General features: G+C 44.7%; 1 protein-coding gene across 4 annotated transcripts in view; it reads right to left on the reverse strand.

Annotated features, from left to right (window-relative positions):
• Nucleotides 1-9,255, reverse strand: part of CELF6 (CUGBP Elav-like family member 6) — a 36,934-nt gene extending 27,679 nt beyond the window's left edge. For 3 of the 4 annotated variants that reach the window (XM_023220672.2, XM_031935821.1, XM_023220670.2), the window contains exons 1-2: nucleotides 7,601-9,255; nucleotides 3,821-3,903 (exon numbers count right to left, since the gene is read on the reverse strand). In XM_023220672.2, coding sequence (XP_023076440.1) covers nucleotides 3,821-3,903; nucleotides 7,601-7,862 — 345 coding nt within the window. In that variant the 5' untranslated portion in view covers nucleotides 7,863-9,255. The remainder of the gene's footprint in view (nucleotides 1-3,820; nucleotides 3,904-7,600) is intronic. The other variant, XM_023220669.2, reaches the window with a different exon arrangement.
• Between the last annotated feature and the right edge of the window lie 13,538 nt (nucleotides 9,256-22,793).

The raw sequence follows: 22,793 nt of genomic DNA on the forward strand, positions 1-22,793 counted from the left end.
TGGGGTTTCAGACTTTTCTCTCTGGGGGCTGACCCAGCCTTTTCTGGTCCCATGGCGACAGTCCTGCCTGATGCCAGCAGGAATTCAGATTAAAGTCTTGTCCCTGCTTCTCCAGCAGGTGGCAGCTGTGCTCAGGACCCAGTGGCAGCAGAGAGCTGGGCACTCCTCTCTCCATGCTGGTGGGCCTAAGGCCAGGTGACTAAAGTTGCTGCTGTCCCTGGCAGGCCCAGAGGAAAGATTGATGGCACAGGCATTGCTGGGGCTGGCCAACACAGTCATTGATTTTCATTTAGGAGAATAATTAAATATTAATTTTCACTTTGTTAAGCTGGAGAGGACGAATAAAGCCAATGCTGACAGTATCAGAGGAAGCCGGGCCATGTTGGAGACCTGCAGATGGAACAGTGAGAGCGGGAAGATGTCCCCAGTCACCATTCTCTCCAGAACCTAAGACCCCTGTCTGCCACCTAGTTGTCTCAGGTCACAGTACAGTGGTTAAGTGATGAGTTCTAGGGCCAGATTAACTGGGCCCAAAGTCCAGATACTCTCATTATTAACTATATGACATTGGGCAAGTCACTTGATTCTTATGACTTAGTTTTCTCACCTGTAAAATGGGAATGCCAATAACAATACCTTATTTAGGCCTGGCACGGTGGCTCATGCCTGTAATCCCAGCACTTTGGGAAGCCAAGGTGGGTGGATCACTTGAGGCCAGTAGTTCAAGACTAGCCTGGCCAACATGGTGAAACCTTCTCTCTACTAAAATTACAAAAATTAGTTGGGCACGGTGGTGTACACCTGTAATCCCAGCTACTCAGGAGGCCGAGGCAGGAGAATTGCTTAAACCCAGGAGGTGGAGGTTGCAGTGGGTCAAGGTCACGGCACTGCACTCCAGCCTGGGCAACATCACGAGACTCTGTCTCAAATACAAACAAACAATCTTCTTTATGGAGGATTAAATGACTTATACCGTGTAAAGTGGTAGGAAGACTAGTATCAATAAATGCTCATTACTATTATTTGCTTTTCTCCTCCAGAAATTCTCGCAGTACTCTAAGGGCATCACAGCCCTTATCTCAGGTACCCTTGGCCTCATGGAGCTCTCCAGGTACCCCTTATCTAGCAGAGCCCTGTGTCTTGTGGAAGAGAGATGTTTTTCCTCCCAAAGTTTATCTTAATTTTTTTTTTGGGGGGGCCTCCCATTTCCTGTCAGGGTAAAGCCTGGCATTTAAAGTTTCGTCTTCAACTGCTGCCTTCTGTAGATCTTCCCTCCGGCTTCCCTCCATGCTCATGTGGGCCTCCCCTACAGTGCCAGCTGCATTTCACACCCACCTGTTCCATCTGTGTCTGCACCTTTACCATGCTGTTTCCCACATGGAATGTTACAGCTTGTCTCATTGACTCTCAGTTCTAGCAGCAGAAGTCATTTGCTCCCATGGTTAGATGAATGATGAGTTCTACTCCTACTCCTACTAATGCTGCTGTTACGATTACTGTTACTATCACTACTACCACCAGCTAACTCGTATTAAGTGCTTATTTTCTGCCAAGAACAGCATTGAGTACTTTAGTTCACTTAATGACTTAGTTCATTTAACCACGACAACAACCCTATGAGTTTAACTTTACAGATGAGAAGACTTAGGCTTAGCAGTAAAGACTTGCCCAAAGTCACAAAGCTAGTGAGTGGTGGGACCTGGATCCACACACAGGTCTCTCTGACTCAGGAGCTTGCATACAGAGGATCAGTGATGGTGACAAGTTGGTGTTACTCGGCACTTAGTCCCCAGAAGTGAGGCTCAAGGTGCTTCAGTTACTGTGATTGGTTCTAGGAGCTGTCATCCCATTAACAGCTTGATTAGCTCTTGATGAAGCTTGCTCCATTGCTTGGCATCTCCAATTCAGAGAAGTGACTTCTTTATACTGAGCTGAAATCAGTGTCTGTTTCTTATATTAACTGATCCGAATCTTGCCTTCTGGGGCCACTCATAGAAAACCAAACCCCTCTTCTAGAATCTGAAGGTAGTTACCCCAACCCCAACAGTAGTACTTATTGAGATCTTACTCTGTGCCAGGCACTTGCTAAGCCTCAAGTAATCCTCACTACAGCCAAGTGAGCTAGGTGTTAGTGTAACCCATTCCTCATATCTAAAGAAACTGAAGCTCAGGAGTCCAAGTAACGTGTCCAGAGACACAGAACTGACAAATGGCAGAGCTGGAATTCAAATCTGGTGGGTTTTTTGTTTGTGTGTGTGTGTGTGTGTGTGTGTGTATTTGTTTTTGAGACTGAGTCTCACTCTGTTGCCCAAGCTGGAGTGCAGTGGCATGATCTTGGCTCACTGCAACCTCCGCCTCCCACGTTCAAGCGATTCTCCTGCCTCAGCCTCCCAAGTAGCTGGAACTACAGGCATCTGCCATGTCCAGCTAGTTTTTGTATTTTTAGTAGAGACGGGGTTTCGCCATGGAGGCCAGGCTGGTCTCGAACTCCTGATCTCAGGTGATCTGCCCGCCTTGGCCTCCCAAAGTGCTAGGATTACAGGCGTGAGCCACCACACTCAGCCTCAAAAACCAGTATTTTTAATTATTAGCTTATGATGCCTCCTTATTAAAGTCCTTCTAAGCCCTATCTCCTCCAGTTAAATCATCCCAACTCCTCCAAACTATTATTCCAAATATGTCTTGTGCCTTTACTTCATCCTCATCTCTCCTTTTTTTTTTTTTTGAAATGGAGTCTCGCTCTGTTGCCCAGGCTGGAGTGCAGTGGCACGATCTAGGCTCACTGCAAGCTCCACCTCCCGGGTTCACGCCATTCTCCTGCCTCAGCCTCCCGAGTAGCTGGGACTACAGGTGCCCAACACCATGCCCGGCTAATGTTTTTGCATGTTTTTAGTAGAGACGGGGTTTCACTGTGTTAGCCAGGATGGTCTCAATCTCCCGATCTTGTGACCCACCCGCCTTGGCCTCCCAAAGTGCTGAGATTACAGGCGAGAGCCACCGCGCCCGGCCAACTTTATCCTCATCTCGTTCTTGTAGGCAAACGACTCTCCTAAGTCTGAGGCCCAGAACTGGACATAGTCCCAAGTTTGGCCTGTTAATGGCATTTAAATAGTGCTCTGTTCTAGACACACCATTTCTTGGACAAGAGAAAACAAGGCTGTACAGCATGACTTGCTCTTGGTAAACCCATGCTAATTACTAACGATCACCCCTTCATTCTACCACATGGTCAGTAGGTCCCATGTGGCTCTTGTTGAGTGATTATGCATTAGCCAAGACCAGACCAGGTACCACTGGTGCCTACAAGCCTAGTAGAATCATGTCTCCCCTAACTTTAGCCGAGTGTTTGCAGTGTGGAGGGAAGACAATCTTAGTGAGTCAAGACACCAGAAAAAACCATTACAGGAAAAGGACTAGAGAGAAGTGCCAGCAAAGACCCTAGAGAAAAAGGGATACCAGTCCAGCAGAACCTCTACCCCATGTATCTATCTGAATACCCGCTCACACCAGTGACAAGTGACACCCAAAGCCATAATTTGAGCCAAGTTGAATAAATTCTAGCTTAGCCCACAACACTGATGCCTCTCCTAAATATGGGTGGAGCGCCTGGCCCAAGGATCTTGAGCCCCTTTTTTGAGTGAGAAGATTGGATATAACAAAGAATTTGTTGCTGTTCGGGGTATAGGAAGCCGTCTCCTAGAAAGATGATTCTGCTTCTAGTTCTTAGTCCCAACCCAGCCGCCACATGCTGCTTTGGCATGCACACAGGGCACTGTCCCCAGCCTGAGGTGATTCCCGCCCCCCAACCTGGAGAACTTACCCCTGGCAGGGTCTTCTGCTCGTGCAGTGCACTCTGGGCCTTGAGAGCAGAGTCCCGGGCGCAGTAGGTGAGGAAGGCACAGCCTGAGGAGGAAGAGGCTGGCTCAGGGGGTTTCCTGAAACCCCCAACTATTCTTCTTCAAAATACCCCACTAAGTTGACAAACTTAAGGCCACTCTCCTTTAAACAAGGACTCTGCTTTCTGAGAAGCCTTCTGTGCCTCCCACCTCTGGAGAGAGGGGCTTCATGTGCCTGGGGACCAGTGTCCCAGGCTCTGGCTCTCTTTCATTTGCTTCTGGCATCCTGCCCAGAGAACATATGTACCCACACCCAGTCACATGTGCATACAATCCCACATCTCCCCTCCCCACTCCAGTCATAAGTCCTGTTGGGGTTAAACCTCCCTAAGCAGCTTTATCATCATCTTTAACCCAGACTTCCCCTTCCTTTTTGGATTCAGACTCATGGAGTCTCCCAGGATCAGCCTCAATTCCTTCTCAAGTCAGTTTCAGATGGGAGGAGGCAAAAGAGTAAAAGAGGGGTTGGGGGCCAACCCCAGCACCTCCCAGCTCTTTTCCATATCTCCCTCCCCTAAGTTTGAAGCTGGGGAATGGATTGATTTGAGACTTAGAAGATGGGATTGGTTTAATGGCTTCCCATAGGTGGTAGTTTCCAGGGACCCCCTAATCCTCTTCAAGGATCTTGATCTGTCAACCCTCCTAGGGCTTTGAGGTAGGGCTTCTTAAAGAGTTATTGTGCCCCATATCTGGCTCCTCTAAAAGGGCCAGCAGATATGGGGCAGCGAAGAGATCTAGGTTGAGCCAAAGTGTCAAGTTCAGCTCTCTCTTTGTTCAGCCTCAGGACCTGTAGCCTGCTAGGAAGCACTGAAGCAGCACTCTCCTCCTTTCCAACAGCCACAGAGCACTCATTCATTCAGAAAATATTTATTGAACACTTACTTATTATGGCGGGGCCTTTTGATGAGCTTGGGGATAGAGTGGCAACAAGACAGACACATTCCCTGCCCTCATGGGGATTAGACAAATCATGAGGAGCCCCTAAACGAGTCCAAAGGGCTGAGTAATGTCTCAAAGAAGGCATTGAGTCCTCAAGAACAAGAACACTGAGTCCTTAACAATCAGGTGATGAAAGGGACAGTGATTATTTCAGACAGAGGGAAAAGCATATATGAAGGCTGAATCAAGAATTTGGTGTGTTGGGGAAATGGATAGAAGGTTAGTGTGGTTGGAGGCTGGTGCATGGGGGCAGAGTGGCTAGTGAGGTATGCAGGAATCAAGTCATATGTAGCCTTGTGGGCCTCAGTCGGATTTTGAACTTTTTCCTAAGAGCAATGGAGAGCCACTTTAAAGAGTTTTAAGCAGATCTGTGAGATAAGATCTGTTTTCAAAAGGAGGCTTCTGAGTGTAGGAGGGAGAACGACTGAAGGAGGAGAAAGTGGATATGGTGAGCCATTAGGAACTTGGGGCAGATTTCCACTTAGACCTCAGCATATTAGAAAGGCAAATGGGACCATTTTTTTCTGGCCTCTTCTACAGGGCTGCCCCCTTAAGATGGGTTTATTGTCGGCCATTGATTGAGTTAAAGGGAACTTAGAGAACTGAGCAAAACTCTTATCATATCAACAGGGAAACTGAAGCCCAGAGAGTGGGTCAGTGGCAGGGCAGGATTTGGAATGTCTTAACTCCCAAGCTGGGGTTGTTTTCAAAGCACTTGGGTAACAAGTGGCTGCCTGCCTCGGTATCCAGCCATCAAAAGGAAAATGAGTCCCTGTTGCTGGGGGGAGGATGAGGAAGATGTTGACTTGGAGACCCTCCACGATCATCTTGGAAGGTAACACTTGCCTTGGAGAGTTTTGATTTAGTTTGGAAATAAATCCCCAAACACCTGACTCCACTTACATTCCTGCTGTGTCTTTTGCCACCAACCCATATCACCCGACATCCAAATCGGGCAGGGTTGCCTGTCTGAAAGGCTCAGGGGCCCAGTTGCTGCCTAAAGAAGCCCCATGTGGACTAGCCGGGATGGAGGGTGGAAGAATGAAGGGAAGAAAAGACAGAGAAGCATGGTTTGAGAGACAGATGAATGAAAGTAACAGACAGAATTAGAGCTAAATGAAAAGAGAGAGGATGAGGGAACAGTTCAGAGACTCTTGAGAGTGAGAAGAGTGAGATTTAAGGGTATTCTATACACTTCCCTTATTGTACAGATGGCCTACAAAGATTAGCTTTGTACTTACATACTGAAATCAATGTCTAAAAATAAGAAAATCAGTTGCTATAGAGGGATGGACAGACAGGCAGGTAGTGGGAGTGCATTAGAAGGAATCTAGAGGGTGTGGTATTGTTCTTTCACACACACACCACCCCAAAGGGTGGAAGCTGTACTCCTAGCCGGACAGTCCTAACCCTTCTATTGGCATTTTCTCGAAGTGCCTACATTAGTGTGCCGAGGAACCCCACAAGGCCTCCCAGTTGAAGAGGTGGCAGTCTGATTCCAGCTCTCAGTCCTTAGGAATGTACCTTTAGCTGTTACCCAAGGCCCACCACTCCTCTCTTAGGAAGATCATGGAGGATAGTTGGTGACTCTTTCCTAGCAAAAATGTGAAACCACAGCATGGTGGTGATGGTGGGGGATGATATAAGAGGGTTTCTTCTCAAATCATCTCCCCTTCTCCTGCCCATGTATGACATGTGACTCTGGCTCTCTTACTCCAGCCCTGCCTAGACAGACTTTTCTGCATGTAAACAAGCCTCCTCCCTCTCTCTACAGGAAGAAAGGGGTGTGGCCGAACAGGACCGTGGTGCCTGTGTCTCTCTAGAAAGGGCAGGGAGAAGATCTCCTTCTGTCTCTTCAGCCTGACTCACCCTGAGAATGGGTCTGGATTGTGACCAGCCTGTGAGGGAGGGAAAGAAGGAGGCCATAAAGAGGATTGGGGAGGAGCAAAGAAGAGGCACAGGAGTAGGGGGATTACAGAAGGAAAGAAGTGTGGATTCAGCTGAGGGAAATCCAAGAGGAAAGGGACACAGGGTGGCAGGAGTTCCCAGCTGAGGTCAGGGTTCTGAACTGGAATCAGAAGAGGTGGAGAGCATTGGGATTCTGGTGAAGGGCAGGAGAGATTGGGGCTGTTGTTGAACATGAGGGGGTATTTGGAACTGAGAGCCTCCTGGGAACTGACTTGGATTTTGTGTTAGACAGGTCTGGGTTCTGAAGAAGGGGAGGGTTTGGGTCTCCAGTGTTTTAGGTTGGCAGTCTGAGAGTCAAAAGAAGGCTCTTGAGGGGGATGGCTGGACTAGGAGGCCAGAAGGAGGGGTGCAAGTCCAAGATATGCATGTGAGTTGTTAGGCCTGAGTGAGGCGCCACCAGTTGGAGGATTCAGGAATGTTTGGGTTCAGGGTTTGGGAAATTGAGGGTATTCGAGATCTAGAAGGTGGAGTAAGTTTTCAAATTCCGGAATTTTAGGTCTGATGGGAGAGGTGGCCGAGAGGTCCAACTGAAAGGCAGGGACTGCTGGGATGTGAGAGGTGGAGGCCAGGAATTTGGAGGTTAGAGTGGAGAACATGTTAGGGGACCACAGTGATAATCAGAGGGAGGATGTCAGAGAGAAAATTCTGTGATTTGGGAAGGGGGCTGGGCTGAGGTGGGGCTGATATTGGACTGGTGTTGGACTGGCTCTCGGCAGGGCTAGGGCTGGGGCAGGGCTGGGGTCGGGCCACACTCTAATCGGACTGGGGTTGGGCTGGGCTGGGCTGACCCCGCGCACCTTTGTGGAGGCCGGTGAGCCGGTCCTTCAGCACCGTCAGCTCGTAGATGCGGCCGAACTCCTCGAACAGCGGCTTGAGGTCCTGCTCGTCCAAGCCCCGCGGGATCTGCCCCACGAAGAGCTTGATGGCGTCGTGGTCCTTCATGGGCACGGCGGGGCCGGGATGTAGCCCGCTCATGCCGACGCCGCTGTCCGCGGTGCTGAAACCCAGGCGCGGGCCGGGGCCAGCGGGCTGCGCTGACCCTCCCGGCGCCGCGGCCATGTCCCCGCCCTGTCCGCCCTGCCGCTGGTCCCACCGGTCCCGCCTGTCCCGCCGTCCCCTCCCTGGACCGGTGGCGAGGGCCAGGGGGAGGGGGCGGGGCCCGGGCGGAGAGGGCGGGGGGGGGGTGCTCAGGGGGCGGGGTCCGGGTGGAGGGGCGTAGAGGGGGTGGGGCGGGCTGGAAAGGGGCGGGGCAGGGGCGGGGCGGGCTCGGGCCGAGGTGGCGGCGGGACGCTGGGGTCTGGATTGAGGTCCCCGTGCGGCTGTCTCTGGGCTCCCGCCCGAGCTCTCCCGGAGCCGAGCCCCGAGCCCCAGCCCCCGTGCTTGGTGACGTCAGACAGCTGGCCGCCGAGTCTACGCAAATGATTTGCATAATAAGGAAGCACGGCCAATCAGAGTGGGAGTTGACTGGGCTCGCCGGGGGCGGGAGGGGCGCTGGGCTCACGCGCTCCTACTTGCCATGGCAACCGGACCCTCGAATGCCCTGTGTGTGTCGAGTGTGTGCGGGCGTGGCCGTGGATCGCGCGTGTGCGCCTTGGGCCGCGTGAGGGGAAGCAGCTTCGTCATGCGTGATGGTGTCTGCCGGAGTTGGAGCTAATCCTCACTGCACACACTGGCACACAGAGGCACACACAAGCACACACACCTCCAAACGCTGGAGCGTTTCCTACGGGGGTGGATGGGGATTCCTCTTCTCCATTCCCACTATCAAGACAGTCCCTCGGAGCCAATCCCACCCCGCCCCATCACACATCTCTGTCTTTGGTGTCTTTAACCACTTTCTTACCCCTGAGCCTCAAACACGTTCGTCTCCCTTGCAGCCTTAAAAAGAAAGAAAGAATAAAATAAAAACCCCTTAAACACTCCTTGAACACGGATTCCTCCTTAGGAGAGTGAGGGAACTTAGCCGTATTTACTCAGAACCCGTTATGCACCAGGTGACAGGTTCATCCCAGTTCGGTGAGTTCAGGAATGTTCTCTTTTTCCGGAAAAGGAAGCTGAGGTTCTGAGGGTCGAGCAGGTTAGGGCCAGGCCTACCCCAACATTTGTTGGGCCCAGCGCAAAAGAAGAAATGGAAATCGACATACTGTGTGTCTAAATATTTAAAAGATATAAATCAAATTACAATTTGTTAAATATGTTCCCCTCTTATTTTCACAAATACAGGTTCAGAATTATGAAATGAAAGACACACATACAGCTACGCTTTTTATATGACTGAAAGTTGGCAAAATATCAGAGCTGACGGAATTTTATTACTCTTGCACATGTCTAGGTATTCTCTTCATGGATCAGTGATGTTTGCACAAAGTAGTAAAACAATGTTTGGACAAAGATGCATACTTCATAAATTAAATATTTATTCCATAATGTATTTTTCATGCCTCTTTCAGTAAAATTGCTAATTATTTTAATAGAGATTTCCTTTTTTTTTTTTTGATAGGTTCTCATTCTGTCACCCAGGCTGGAGTGCAGTGGTACGATCTAAGATCACTGCAACCTCAACCTCCTGGGTTCAAGTGATCCTCCCACCTAAGCCTCCCGAATAGCTGGGATGACAGGTGCACGCTACCATGCCTGGCTAATTTTTTTTTTTTTTTTTTTTTTTTTTTGCTAGAGACGGGCGTTTCACCATTCTGCCCAGGCTTGTCTAGAACTGCTGAGCTCAAGTGATCCACTCACCTTGGTGCCCCAGAGTGCTGGGATTACAAGAGTGTGCCACTGCACCTGGCTTAATAGAGATTTTAACGTAACTTGTGTCCATCGACTATTCTAAGAAACTGCGCGAGACCAGCAGTAGCAAGTGGAATCATCAAAAAGTTCTTAAAACAATACTCAATCCAGAAGCAAATCATGATTTTTAAAGCATTTATTTTTCTGGCTGAGCATGGTGACTGACACCTGTAATCCCAGCACTTTGGGAGGCCAAGGTGGGCAGATCACTTGAGGTCAGGAGTTCGAGACCAGTCTGGCCAACATGACAATATCCTGTCTCTACTAAAAATACAAAAATTAACCAGGCATGGTGGCCGGATCCTGCTACTCTGGAGTCTGAGGCAGGAGAATCGTTTGAACCCAGGAGGTGGAGGTTGCAATGAGCCGGGATTGTGTCACTGCACTCCAGCCTGGGTGACAGAGTGAGACTCCCTCTCAAAAAATTTTTTTTTTTTTTATAATTGCTGCAGCAAATTATGATTTTCAAACATTATTTTTCTGGCAGGATGTGGTGGCTCACACCTGTAATCCCAGCACTTCAGGAGGCTGAGGTGGGTGGATTGCTTGAGATCAGAAGTTTGAGACCAGCCTGGCCAACATGGCAAAACCCCATTTTTACTAAATGAATAAATAAAATAAAATAAATTATTTTTCTCCTTTAATAGAAAGTTACTCCTTGTAATAAGTTGACCATGAAATGGGTTACTGGAACATTTTATTTTCATTCAGTCCTATGTAATTTTTTTTTTTTATTTGAGATGGAGTCTTGCTGTGTTGCCCAGGCTGGAGTGCAGTGGCCTGATCTCAGCTCACTGCAAGCTTTGCCTCCCGGGTTTACGCCATTCTCCTGCCTCACCATGTTAGCCAGGATGGTCTCGATCTCCTGACCTCGTGGTCCACCCGTCTCCGTCTCCCAAAGTGCTAGGATTACAGGCTTGAGCCACCATACCCGGCCCAGGCTTGTATTTTTAGTAGAGATGCAGTTTCACCATGTTGACCAGGCTGGTCTTGACCTCCTGACCTCAAGTGATCTGCCTACCTCAGCCTCCCAAAGTGCTGGGATTACACGTGAGAGCCACTGTGCCCGGCCCTATATGCTTGCTGATTTTGTCTAATAGTTTTATCAATTGTTGAGAGAAAGGTGTTGAAGGCTTCAATTGTAATTGTGGATTTGTGTATTTCTCCTTTCAGTTCCATTAGTTTTTGCCTCACATATTCTGTAGCTCTGTCATTTGGGGCATAAACATTAAAAACTGTGATGCCTTAGTGAATTGATACTTTTATTATTATGTAATGTCACTCTGTTCTTGGTAAACTTTTTGCATGGAGAGTTACTTTGATATTAATATAGTCATTTATGTTTTCTTTTGATTAATCTTTGCAAAATATACCTTTTTCTATCCTTTTACTTTTAAGCTACCTATATAGTTGTATTTAAGTGGGTTGATTTTAGACAGCATGTAATTGGGTCATTTTTTTAAAGTCCACGTTACCAATCTTTGTCTTAGTTGAAATATTTAGACCATTTACATTTAATGTAATTATTGGCATTACAGCTATGAGTCTGTAATTTACATTTAATTAACATTTACATTTAATGTAATTATTGCTATGTTAGGGCTTAAGACTGTCACTTAAATTTTTGTTTTCTTTTTGTTGCCTCTGTTCTTCATTTCTCTTTGCTTTATCTTCTTGTTTTTAGAGATGGGGTCTTGCTATGTTGCCCGTAATGGTCTCAAACTCCTGGCCTCAATCCTTCCACATTAGCCTCCCAAGTAGCTATGATTACAGGCATGAGCCACTACACCTGGTTCATTTCTGTTTTGTTTTTCCTGTGCTCTTGTGGATAAAGTGTTTCTTATTCTATACATACATAGCTTATCACAGTCTACTGGTATTGACATTTTGCCAGTTTGAGTGAAGTGTGGAAACCTTACCGACTATTAAGTCCCTTTATCTTTCCCCATTTATAATTATCTTAAGTACTTCCTCTATATATTTCAGAACCACTTTAGACAATGTTATCCAATCATCATTTATAAAAAACTCCAGAAGCATTAAAGTCTATGGCATTTACCCATATTTTCCTTCTTTCAGTTGTTTTTTCTTCCTTTCTCATAGTTCAAGATTCCTTCTTTTATCATTTCCTTTACATTTTAAGAACTTCCTTTAGCCATTCTTTTAGAGTAGTTATGTTGGTGACAGATTCTCTAAGTGTTCCTTCATCTGAGAATGTCTTGATCTCCCCTCCATTTCTGAAGGATACTTTTGCTGGATATTGAATTTTGGTTTGACAGTTCTTTTCTTTCATCACTTGAAAAATGTGCCACTTCTTTCTGGCCTTTGCAGTATCTGATGAGAGATCCTGTTTTTCTCTTATACATAAGATATTGTCATCTCTTTCTCAATTCTATGTTTGTCTTTAACTTTCAGAAGTTTGATTATCATGTGTCCTGATATGGATTTCTTTGGCTTTATCCTGTTTGGGGCTCACTTTGTTTCTTTAATCTGTAGCTTTACATCTTTCGCTAAATTTGAATAGTTTTCAGCCACTATTTCTTCAAGTACTTTTTAAGCCCATCTCCCCTCTCCTCTCTCTCCATGACAGGAGTGTTAGATCTTTTGTTATAATCCCATAGGTCCCTGAGATTCTATCTATTTTCTTTTAAATCTATTTTCTCTCTGTTGTTCAGATTGGGTAAGTTCTATTGTTCTATCTTCAAGTTCACTGATGCTTTCCTCTATCATCTCTATTCTGGCATTGAATCCATTGAGTTTTTCATTTTGGTTGTATTTTTTAATTCTAAAATTTTCTTGTGGGCCAGGTTTAGTGGCTCACACCTGTAATCCCAGCATTTTGGGAGGCTGAGGCAGGCAGATCACATGAGGTCAGGAGTTCGAGATCAGCCTGGCCAATATGGTGAAACCCTGTCTCTATTAAAAATATAAAAATTAGCTGGGTGTGGCAGCATGTGCCTATTGTCCCAGCTACTTGGGGAACTGAGGCAGGAGAATAGCTTAAACCAGGAGGTGGAGGTTGCAATGAGCCAAGATCATACCACTGCATTCCCATCTGGGCAACAGAGTGAGACTCTGTCCGAAAAAAACAAATTTCCATGTGGTCTCCATTTACATTTTCTATTTTTTTCTAAGACTTTCTATTTTTCCATTTGTTTCGAGTGTGTTTGCAATTGCTTATGATGCATTTCATGATGGCTGCTTAAAAATTCTTGACAGATAATTCTAATATGTGTGTCATCTCAGTGTTGATGCTTATTGATTGACTTTTCTCATTAAAGTTGAGAGTTTCTCGATTCTTAGTATAATGAGATATTTTCAATTGATTCCTGAACATTTTGGGTATTTTATTATGAGACTCTGGATCTCATTTAAATGTTATATCTAATTTAAACATGTTTAGCAGGCTTTCTTTGACCCCCAACTAGTGAGGAAACAAGGACACTACCTTGTTATTGTGAGATAAAGGTGGAAGTTAAGGTTTCCTACTAGGTCTCTGCTGAAACCACCTCGAATGAAAGGGCAAGTGGCCTCATTACTGCTGGGCGGGAGTGAAAGCTTCCAATTAGAGACTCCTATGATGCTACTCTATCAAGAAGGGAGAAGAGTCCCATGTGGTCTCCACTGAACCCATAAGAGGTGTATCTGTTAATGCTGGGTGGGTATACAAGTCCTAGTTCCTCGTTTGACATTCTCTGATGACACCTTGATGGCAGGTGGGAGAAGGGGCCTTGTTACATCCATAGCCTAGACTAGTTGAATCAGAATTGCTGGGGTGGGACTCAGGCATCGGCAGGTTTTAAAGCTCCCTTGTTGAATCCAATGTGTGTGGAAGCAAGGTTAAGAATTACTGCTCTAGGACCGGGCGCGGTGGCTCAAGCCTGTAATCCCAGCACTTTGGGAGGCCGAGACGGGCGGATCACGAGGTCAGGAGATCGAGACCATCCTGGCTAACATGGTGAAACCCCGTCTCTACTAAAAAATACAAAAATCTAGCCGGGCGAGGTGGCGGGCGCCTGTAGTCCCAGCTACTCGGGAGGCTGAGGCAGGAGAATGGCGTGAACCCGGGAGGCGGAGCTTGCAGTGAGCTGAGATCCGGCCACTGCACTCCAGCCTGGGCGGCAGAGCGAGACTCTGTCTCAAAAAAAAAAAAAAAAAAAAAGAATTACTGCTCTAGAAGTTCCTTTAGTCAAGAGACTGTTGGTGATAAGCTCTGCTTTGCTTATCTGGAAATTCTTTATTTCGAGTCACTTCTTGAATAATAACTTAGTAAATATATAATTACAATTATTTTCTCTTACTTTCACTTTGAAGATATTATTTCACCATACTTTGGTTTCCATTTTTGCTTATGAGACATCAACTGGCAGTCAATTTGCAGGTAGTTAGTGTTACCCTGACTGCTCTTAAGATCTTTTGATTTCTTTTGGCAATCTTCACTTTTACAAGGATGTGTTTAATTGCTTAAAATGCCTTGTGCTTTCTAAATCTGCACATTTATGTTTTCCCTCAATTCTAGAGGATTGTCAGACATTGTTTCCTCAGTTATTTTCTTTCTCCCATGTGATGTGATGTGCTGCCATTGTGATGATGGTTAGGACCTCCCTTCCCCCAATCCTTCAGTGAACAATGTGTTGTTATAGTTTAGGGGAGTGCTGTCCCCTTCAGAGTTTGCCTCAAGGTCATGCCCCTTCCCAGGGCAGTCCAAATTCAATGACTGATTAACACAGGATTATAAAGGTCTAGCTATCTCAGCCTAAATCACAACAATGCTGAAGGCCATTCTATTTGGGCTAAATTTAAAATAGTTGGATATGTAAAAATTTGAGTTTGGTGCCAATGGGCTTTTGAGCTAATGGGTCTCAGCCTGCTCTGAAGAAGTAAACAACATAGGGCCAACATATACAGAGGTCATCTTTGGTTCATTTGCATAACATGGCCCCAGCACTGGCACTGAACATGTTGTCATCTCTTCAGGTGTTGGCCATTCCGGGTTTGTACTCCCCAGGTACATGTGTGTCTATTCAACCCGTAGTTTGAAGCCTTTTTATTTCAGGAAAAAAACAAAACAAAACAAAACTGTTAGGCCGGGCACGGTGGCTCTTGCCTGTAATCCCAGCTCTTTGGGAGGCCAAGGCGGGTGGATCACTTGAGGTCAGGAGTTCAAGACCAGGTTGGCCAATATGGTGAAACGCCGTCTCCACTAAAAATACAAAAATTAGCTGGGTGTGGTGGTGGGCGCCTGTAATCCCAGCTACTTGGGAGGCTGAGGTAGGAGAATTGCTTGAATTCAGGAGGCAGAGGTTGCAGTGAGCCAAGATTATGCCACTGCCCTCCAGCCTGGGCAATAGAACAAGACTACAAGACTCCCTCTCAAAAAAAAAAAAAAAAAAAAAGTATGAAAGTATAGTTTTAGTATATGATCTGTTCTGTTGCTTTCCCTTTCCTCTTCAGGAAATCCTATCATACATATGTTAGATCTTCTGCCTATCTTGTTTTTTTTTTTTTTTAATCACTTTCTCCCAAATCCTTTTTCATCTCTTTCTTCTTTAATTTTTTTTTTTTTTTTTTTTAAATCCTCCATAGCCAGGCACGGTGGCTCACACCTGTAATCCCAACACTTTGGGAGGCCAAAGAGGGCAGATCACCTCCATTTAATCTTCTGTTTGTTCGAAGGTATTATCCATTGTCATTTTTGAATTTTTTCTAGAGTTGTGAAACTTCTAGAATATACTTTATTTCTGAAATAACTTTTCATTTATTCTAATTCCCTCCTGCATTCTGTAACCTCACTTTTAAACATCTTATTTTTTCCAATCATCACATTTTTGAATTTTTCTAAGTCTTATATTTATTTTTCATAGTCCCTTTTCTTTTCTTAATGGTTTTCTTTTGTTTTAAGGGTAAATCTTTCTGTCTTGCTTTCATTGTCAATAGGGACATTATGGTATTATTCCCTATTCTCTTCTTTTAGGAATGGACTTCAATTGAGTAGTTTTAATTGCTTTTTTTTTTTTTTTTTTTTTTTGAGATGGAGTTTCGCTCTTGTCACCCAGGCTGGAGTGCAGTGGCATGATCTCGGCTCACTGCAACCTCTGCCTCCCAGGTTCAAGCGATTCTCCTGCCTCAGCCCCCAAAGTAGCTGGGATTACAAGCACACGCTACTATACACCTGGCTAATTTTGTATTTTTAGTGGAGATGGGATTTTGCCATGTTGGCCAAGCTGTTCTTGAACTCCTGACCTTAGGTGATCCACCTGCCTTGGCCTCCTGAAATGCTGGGATTACAGGGGTGAGCCACCGCGCCTGACCTAATTGCTCATTTTTAAGTGCAATGAGTTGTTCTGTTTAGAAAGAGCAATAGGAAGAATAGCCTTTTTCTTTTCTTTCTTTTTTTTTTTTTTTGGGATGGAGTCTTGCTCTGTCACCCAGGCTGGAGTGCAGTGGCGCGATCTCGGCTCACTGTAACCTCCATCTCCCAGGTTCAAGCGATTCTTCCTGCCTCAGCCTGTTGAGTAGCTGGGATGACAGGCGCCCGCCACTACACTCAGCTAATTTTTCTTTTTTGACCATGTTGATCAGGCTGGTCTCGAACTCCTGACCTTAAGTGATCTGCCCGCTTTGGCCTCCCAACATGCTGGGATTTCAGGCATGAGCCACCACGCCCAGCCAAGAATAGCTTTTCTAGCTTCAAAGGTTTAGAGTTTTCTTTACCTTTCTTAAAATAGGTGATACAAATATGATCTTTGACTCCCGAGACAGACATCCTCTACTACACTCCACCTACTTCTATCTGGACCTTCTCTCTTTTTTTTTCCTTATTGTCTCTGCCAAGTTCTATTTGGATTCTACTGCCAGCAGTTTCTCCTCTATTTGGGCTTTGTCTTGGTAGGAAGAGTTGATTTGTTAGCCTCAAGATCTTATAAAGTTCAGACCACTCCAATATCTCCAGAACTTTAAAATTAGAACAGAAATCAATGAAATTGAAAACAGAAAATAAAGAGAAAAAAATCAACAAAATCAACAGCTGGTTCTTTGAAAAGATAATAAAATTAACAAACCCCTAGCCAGGCTAACCAAGAAAAAAATAAGACACAAATTATTAATGTCAAAAATTAGATATGGGGCTCACTCCTGTAACCCCAGTATTTTGGGAGGCTGAGGCAGGCAATTGCTTGAGTCCAGGAGTTCAAGACCAGCTTGGGCAACATGGGGAAATCTTGTTTCTACAAAATATAAAAATTGGCTGGGCTTGGTGGCACATGTTTGTACTGCCAGCTATTTGGGAGGCTTCGGTGGGAGGATCATCTGAGTCTGGGTCGGTCAAAGCTGCAGTGAGCCGTGATTGTGCCACTACACTCCAGCCTGGACAGAATGAGCCCCAGTCTCAAAACAAAACAATAACAACAACAACAACAACAAAATAGAGATAGACCATCACTATTGATTCCATGAGCATCAACAAGATAATAATGGAGCCTGGGCGTAGTGGCTCATGTCTGTAATCTCAGCACTTTGGGAGGCCGAAGCAGCCAGATCACTTGAGGTCAAGCATTCGAGACCAGCCTGGCCAACATGGAAAAACCCCATCTCTACTAAAAATACAAAAATTAGTGGGGCATGGTGACGGGTGCCTGTAATCCCAGCTACTTGGGAGGCTGAGGCAGGAGGAAAATCGCTTGAACCTGGGAGGCAAAGGTTCAGTGAGCCAAGATCGTGACACTGCACTCCAGCCTGGGTGACAGAGGTAGTGACTCTATCTCAAAAAAAAAAAAGGATAATAAAGGAATATTATGAACAATTCTATGCCCACAAATTTGTCACCCAGGCTAAAGTGCAGTGGTGCAATCACGGCTCACTGCAGCCTCTACCTCCTGGGCTCAAGTGATTCTCTTGTCTCAGTCTCCTGAGAAGTGAGGATTATAAGCACGTACCACCACACCTGGGTAATTTTTTTTTAAATTTTTTTGTAGAGATGGGGTCTTGCTATGTAGGCCAGGGTGGCTAATTTTTATTATTTATTTTCTCTCCTTATTTGAAATTTAATTTCCTTTGTCTAGTTTCCAAAGGTGGAAGCCGATTATTGATTTCATATCTTTCTCCCTTTGGAATATATACATTCAATGCTACAGGTTTCTCTTGGAGCACTGCTTTTACTACATCCCACAAATTTTGATAAGTTGTATTTTTCATTTTCATTTAGTTTAAAATATTTTCAAAATTTCTCGAGTCTTTTTCTTTTCTTTTTTCTTTTTTGAGGTGGGGTCTTACTCTGTCACCCAGGCTAGAGTGCAGTGGCATGATCATCGCTGTATTAGTTAGAGTTCTCTAGAGGGCCAGGACTAATAGGACAGATGTATATATGAAAGGGAGTTTATTAAGGAGTATTGACTCACACGATCGCAAGGTGAAGTCCTACAATAGGTCGTCTGCAACCTGAGGAGCAAGGAGCCAGTCTGAGTCCCAAAACCTCAAAAGAGGGAAGTTGACAGTGCAGCCTTCAGTCTGTGGCCGATGGCCATAGAGTCCCTCGCAAACCACTTAAGTCCAAGAGTCCAAAAGCTGAAGAACTAGGAGTCCGATGTTTGAAGGCAGCAAGCATCCAGCACAGAAGAAAGATGAAGACCACAAGACTCAGCCAGTCTGTCCTTCCACTTTCTTCTGCCTGCTTTATTCCAGCTGCACTGGCAGCTGATTAGATTGTGACCATTGGAATGAGGATGGGTCTGACTTGTTAATCTCCTTTGGCAACATCCTCACAGACATACAGAGGAACAATACTTTGCATCCTTCAATCCAATCAAGTTGACACTCGATATTAACCATCACAATAGCTCACTGCAGCCTTGACTGCCTGGGCTCAAGTGATCCTCCCACCTCAGCTTCCCGAGTAGCTGGGACCACAAGTGTGTGCCACACCCAGCTAATTTATTATTATTATTATTTATTTATTTTTTAGAAACGGGGTATCACTATGTTGCCCAGGCTAGTTTTGAGTCTTTTCTTTGGCCTATGTCTTATTCAGAAGTGTATTGGTTAATAAGCTACTCCGGAGGCTGAGGCAGGAGAATCACTTGAACCTGGGAGACGGAGGTTGCAGTGAGCTGAGATCGCACCACTGCACTGCACTCCAGCCTGTGCGACAGTGTGAGACTCTATCTCCAAAAAAAAAAAAAAAAAGAAAAAGAAAAAGAAAAATGCCCAGGAGCAGTGGCTCACGCCTGTAATCCCAACACTTTGGGAGGCCAAGGCGGGCAGATCATAAGGTCAGGAGTTCAAGACCAGCCTGGCCAATATGGTGAAACCCTGTCTCTACTAAAAAAATACAAAAAAAAGAAAAGTGTATTGGTTAATCTTTACATATTCGGGTATTTTCAAGCTATATTTCTGTTATTGAATTCTGCTTAATTATTTTTTGTGATTTGAGGGCATACACTGTATGATTTCAAGCTCTTTAAATATGTTAAGGAGTGTTTTATGCCCAAAAATGTGGTCTATCTTGGTGAATATTCCATGTGAACTTGAAATGAATGTTTAAACCCAGTTGCCTCATGTTGCTGTACACTTCAACTATGTCACTACCAGTCTTTCTCCTGGATCTGTTAACTCCTAATACAGGGCTGTCAAAGACTCCAACTGTAAGAGCAGATTTGTGTATTTCTTTTTGCAGTTCTATCAGTTTTCTTTCTCTCCTATGTATTTTGATAGTAGGGCATACACATAAAGGATTATGTCTTCTTGAAGAACTGTTCTCTTTATCATTGTGTAATAGCCCTATTTTTTTTTTTTTTTTTGAGACAGGGTCTTGCTCTGTCACCAAGGCTGAAGTGCACTGTTGTTGCAATCATGGCTCACTGCAGCCTTGAACTCTCAGGTTCAAGTGATCCTCTCGCCTCACCCTTCTGAGTAGCTGGGACTACATACCACCACGCCTGGCTAACTTTTGTATTTTTTGTAGAGATGGCATTTTACCATATTGCCCAGGCTGGTCTCAAGTGATCCTCCTGCCTTGGCCTCCTAAAGTGCAGGGGTTACAGGCATGAATCATCGCACCTCACCCTCTTTATCCTTGATAATTTTCCTTGCTCTGAAGCTGACTCCATTTGAAACTAACACAGCTTTCTTTTTTCTTTCATAGAGATGGGGGTCTCACTATATTGCCCAGGCTAGTCTCAAACTCCTGGCCTTAAGTGATCCTCCTGCCTTGACCTCCCAAAGAGATGGGCTACCATGCTCAGCCACCAGCCTTCTTTTGATTAGTGTTAGCATGATGCATCTTTCTCCATTCCTTTACTTTTAACCCATCTGTGTCCATATTTAAAGTTGATTTCTTATAGACAACAGAAGTTGGGTCATTTTTAAATTATTATTATTATTATTATTATTATTAGAGTCAGGGTCTCTCTGTCGCCCAGGCTGCAGTTCAGTGGCGCAATCACAACTCACTGCAGCCTCGACCTCCTGGGGTCTGGTGATCTTCCTGCCTCTGCCTCTGCCTCAGCCTCTGCCTCAGCCTCCGGAGTAGCTGGGACTACAAGCACGTGCCACCACACTGGCTTTTTGTACTTTTTATAGAGATGGGGTTTTGCCATGTTGCCCAGGCTGGTTTTGAACTCCTGGGCTCAAGCAGTCTGCCCACCTCGGCTTCCCAAAGTGCTGGAATTACAGGCACAAGCCACTGTGCCTGGTCCTTTTTTAAAAAGTTCATGTGTTTAGACCATTGATAAAGTTGCCCTTGCTATTTCTTTCATTTCTCTTTCTTTTTTTGTCTTCTTCGGTTTTAACTGATCATTTAATATAATTCCATTTTCTCTTTTCTCTTAATATAGCAGTTATACTTTTTTGGGGGCACAGGGTCTCACTCTGTCCCTCAGGCTGGAGTACACTGGCATAATCATGGCTCACCGTAGCCTCAACCTCCCAGGCTCAATCGATTCTCCCCCCTTTGCCTCTTAAGTAGTTGGGACTACAAGTCTGCACCACCATGCCTGGCTAATTTCTTAATTTTTTTTTTTTAGTAGAGACGGGGTCTCACTATGTTGCCCTGGTTGCTCTCAAACTCTTGGATTCAAGTGATTCTCCTGTCTTGGCTTCCCAAAGTGCTGGGATTACAGGTGTGAGTCACTGCACTCAATCCTTCTCCTTAAAAAAATTTTTAGTTGCTGCTCTAAATTTCACAATATACATTTATAAGTAATCCAAGTCCTCTTTTCTTTTGTTTTCTTTCTCTCTTCCATTCTTCTCTCTTTCATTCTTCTTTCTTTTCTTCTCTCTCTCTCATCCCTCTCTCTCTCTCTTTCTTTCGAGACAGGGTTTTTCTCTGTCACCCAGGCTAAAGTGCACTGGTGCAATCATAGCTCACTGCAGCCTTACCACCCAGGCTCAAACAATCCTCCTGCCTCAGCCTTCTGAGTAGCTGGGCTAATTTTTATTTTCTGTAGAGAATACAGGTCGTGCTATGTTGCCCAGGCTGGTCTCGAACTCTTGGCCTCAAGCAATCCTCCCCATCTTGTTCTTCCAAAGCATTGAGGTTACCAATTCCTCTCTCCCATTCTTTTTTTTTTTTTTTTTTCTTTTTTCTTTTTTTGACAAGGTCACCCAGGCTGGAGTGCAATGGTGTGATCTCGGCTCACTGCAACCTCTGCCTCGTGGGTTCAAGTGATTCTCCTGGCTTAGCCTCCCGAGTAGTTGGGATTACAGGCGCATGCCACCATGCCCAGCTAATTTTTGTATTTTTAGTAGAGATGGGGTTTCACCATGTTGGCCAGGCTGGTTTCAAACTCCTGACCTTGTGATCCGCCCACCTCAGCCTCCCAAAGTGCTGGGATTATAGGCATAAGCCACCATGCCTAGCCTCATTCTTTATAACATTGCTGTCATGTATTTCACTTATTCGTAAGGTAATCACTGAATACATTGCTGGTATTATTATTTCGAACAAACTGCTATTTGCTAGATCACTTCAGATTAAGAAAAATAAAATGTTTTATCTTCATTTACTCCTTCTCTATTGCTCCTCCTTTCTTCCTATAGCCCCAAGGTTTTTCATATAGCCCCTAGATCATTTTCTCTCTCTTTAAATAACTTCTTTAATTTTCTTGCAAGGCAGATCTACTGGTGATAAATTTTCTCAAGTCCTCTTTGTCTGAGAAAATCTATTTCTTCTTCACTTCTGATGGATAATTTTGCCAGAAACAGAATTCTAGGCTGCTGGGTTTATCCCCCCTTTTTTTCTTTCTTACATATTTCACTTCACTCTCTTCTTGCTTGCATGTTTTCTGAAGAGAAGGCCAATGTAATCCTTATCCTTGTTCCCCTATAGGCAGGGGTTATTTTTCTCTGACTCCTTTCAATATTTTGTCTTTGATTTTCTGCAGTTTTGAATATAATAATGTATAGATGTAGATTATTACTTGGCATTTATCCTGCTTGGTGCTATCTGAGACTCTTGGATCTGTGGTTTGTTGCCTGTCATTAATTTTGTAAAATTCTTGATTGTTATTACTCCCTTAATATTCTCTTCATGTGCCTGGTTATTTCTGATTATATGATAGGCATTGTGTTTGAAAAATATTTTTAGAAATAATTGGAGGTCTAGGGGTACATTTTCCTTCTACAGAATGGATATACATTTGTTTCTGGAAGGCATCTAGGGGCTCTAGCAATCTGAGATAATCAGACTAATTTTAGTGATTGAGATGATTCAAATCTAAGCAGTTTCTGCAATGAATGATCTGTTTTCAGTTTATCTTGTAGAGTTTGGTCTTTTGAGGTCTCAACCCAAAAAGTGGAGAGTTTTCCAGGGTCCTTTTTGTAGGCCCTGGATTAAAACTTTATTTTTCATTTTATTTACTTATTTTTTCCTACCTCCTGGAATCACAAGGAATGGACTACAACTTTTAATTCCCAACCCTGCGAGGTTGTCAAAAGTGCTTCAGAGCATTTTATCAGCCTTATTTGGAATTGGCAGTTGCACCCAGAAGAGACATGCCCCCAAATACTAGGTTTACTGTTCAGGGTTTTAGTCTTTCTTACATCTCATCCAAGTAATGTTTCATAATATTTTACCATTCCAATGCCTTCAAGCTTTTCTAATTGTCTCCAGTGGTAAGATTGTTCCAAATTATCTAGTCTACCACTATGAGAAAGTAGCCTTCATATATGTGTGTGTGTGTGTGTGTGTGTATATATATATTTTTT

The sequence above is a fragment of the Piliocolobus tephrosceles genome, chromosome 6 (assembly GCF_002776525.5).
Source record: "Piliocolobus tephrosceles isolate RC106 chromosome 6, ASM277652v3, whole genome shotgun sequence".
NCBI classification, from domain to species: domain Eukaryota; kingdom Metazoa; phylum Chordata; class Mammalia; order Primates; family Cercopithecidae; genus Piliocolobus; species Piliocolobus tephrosceles.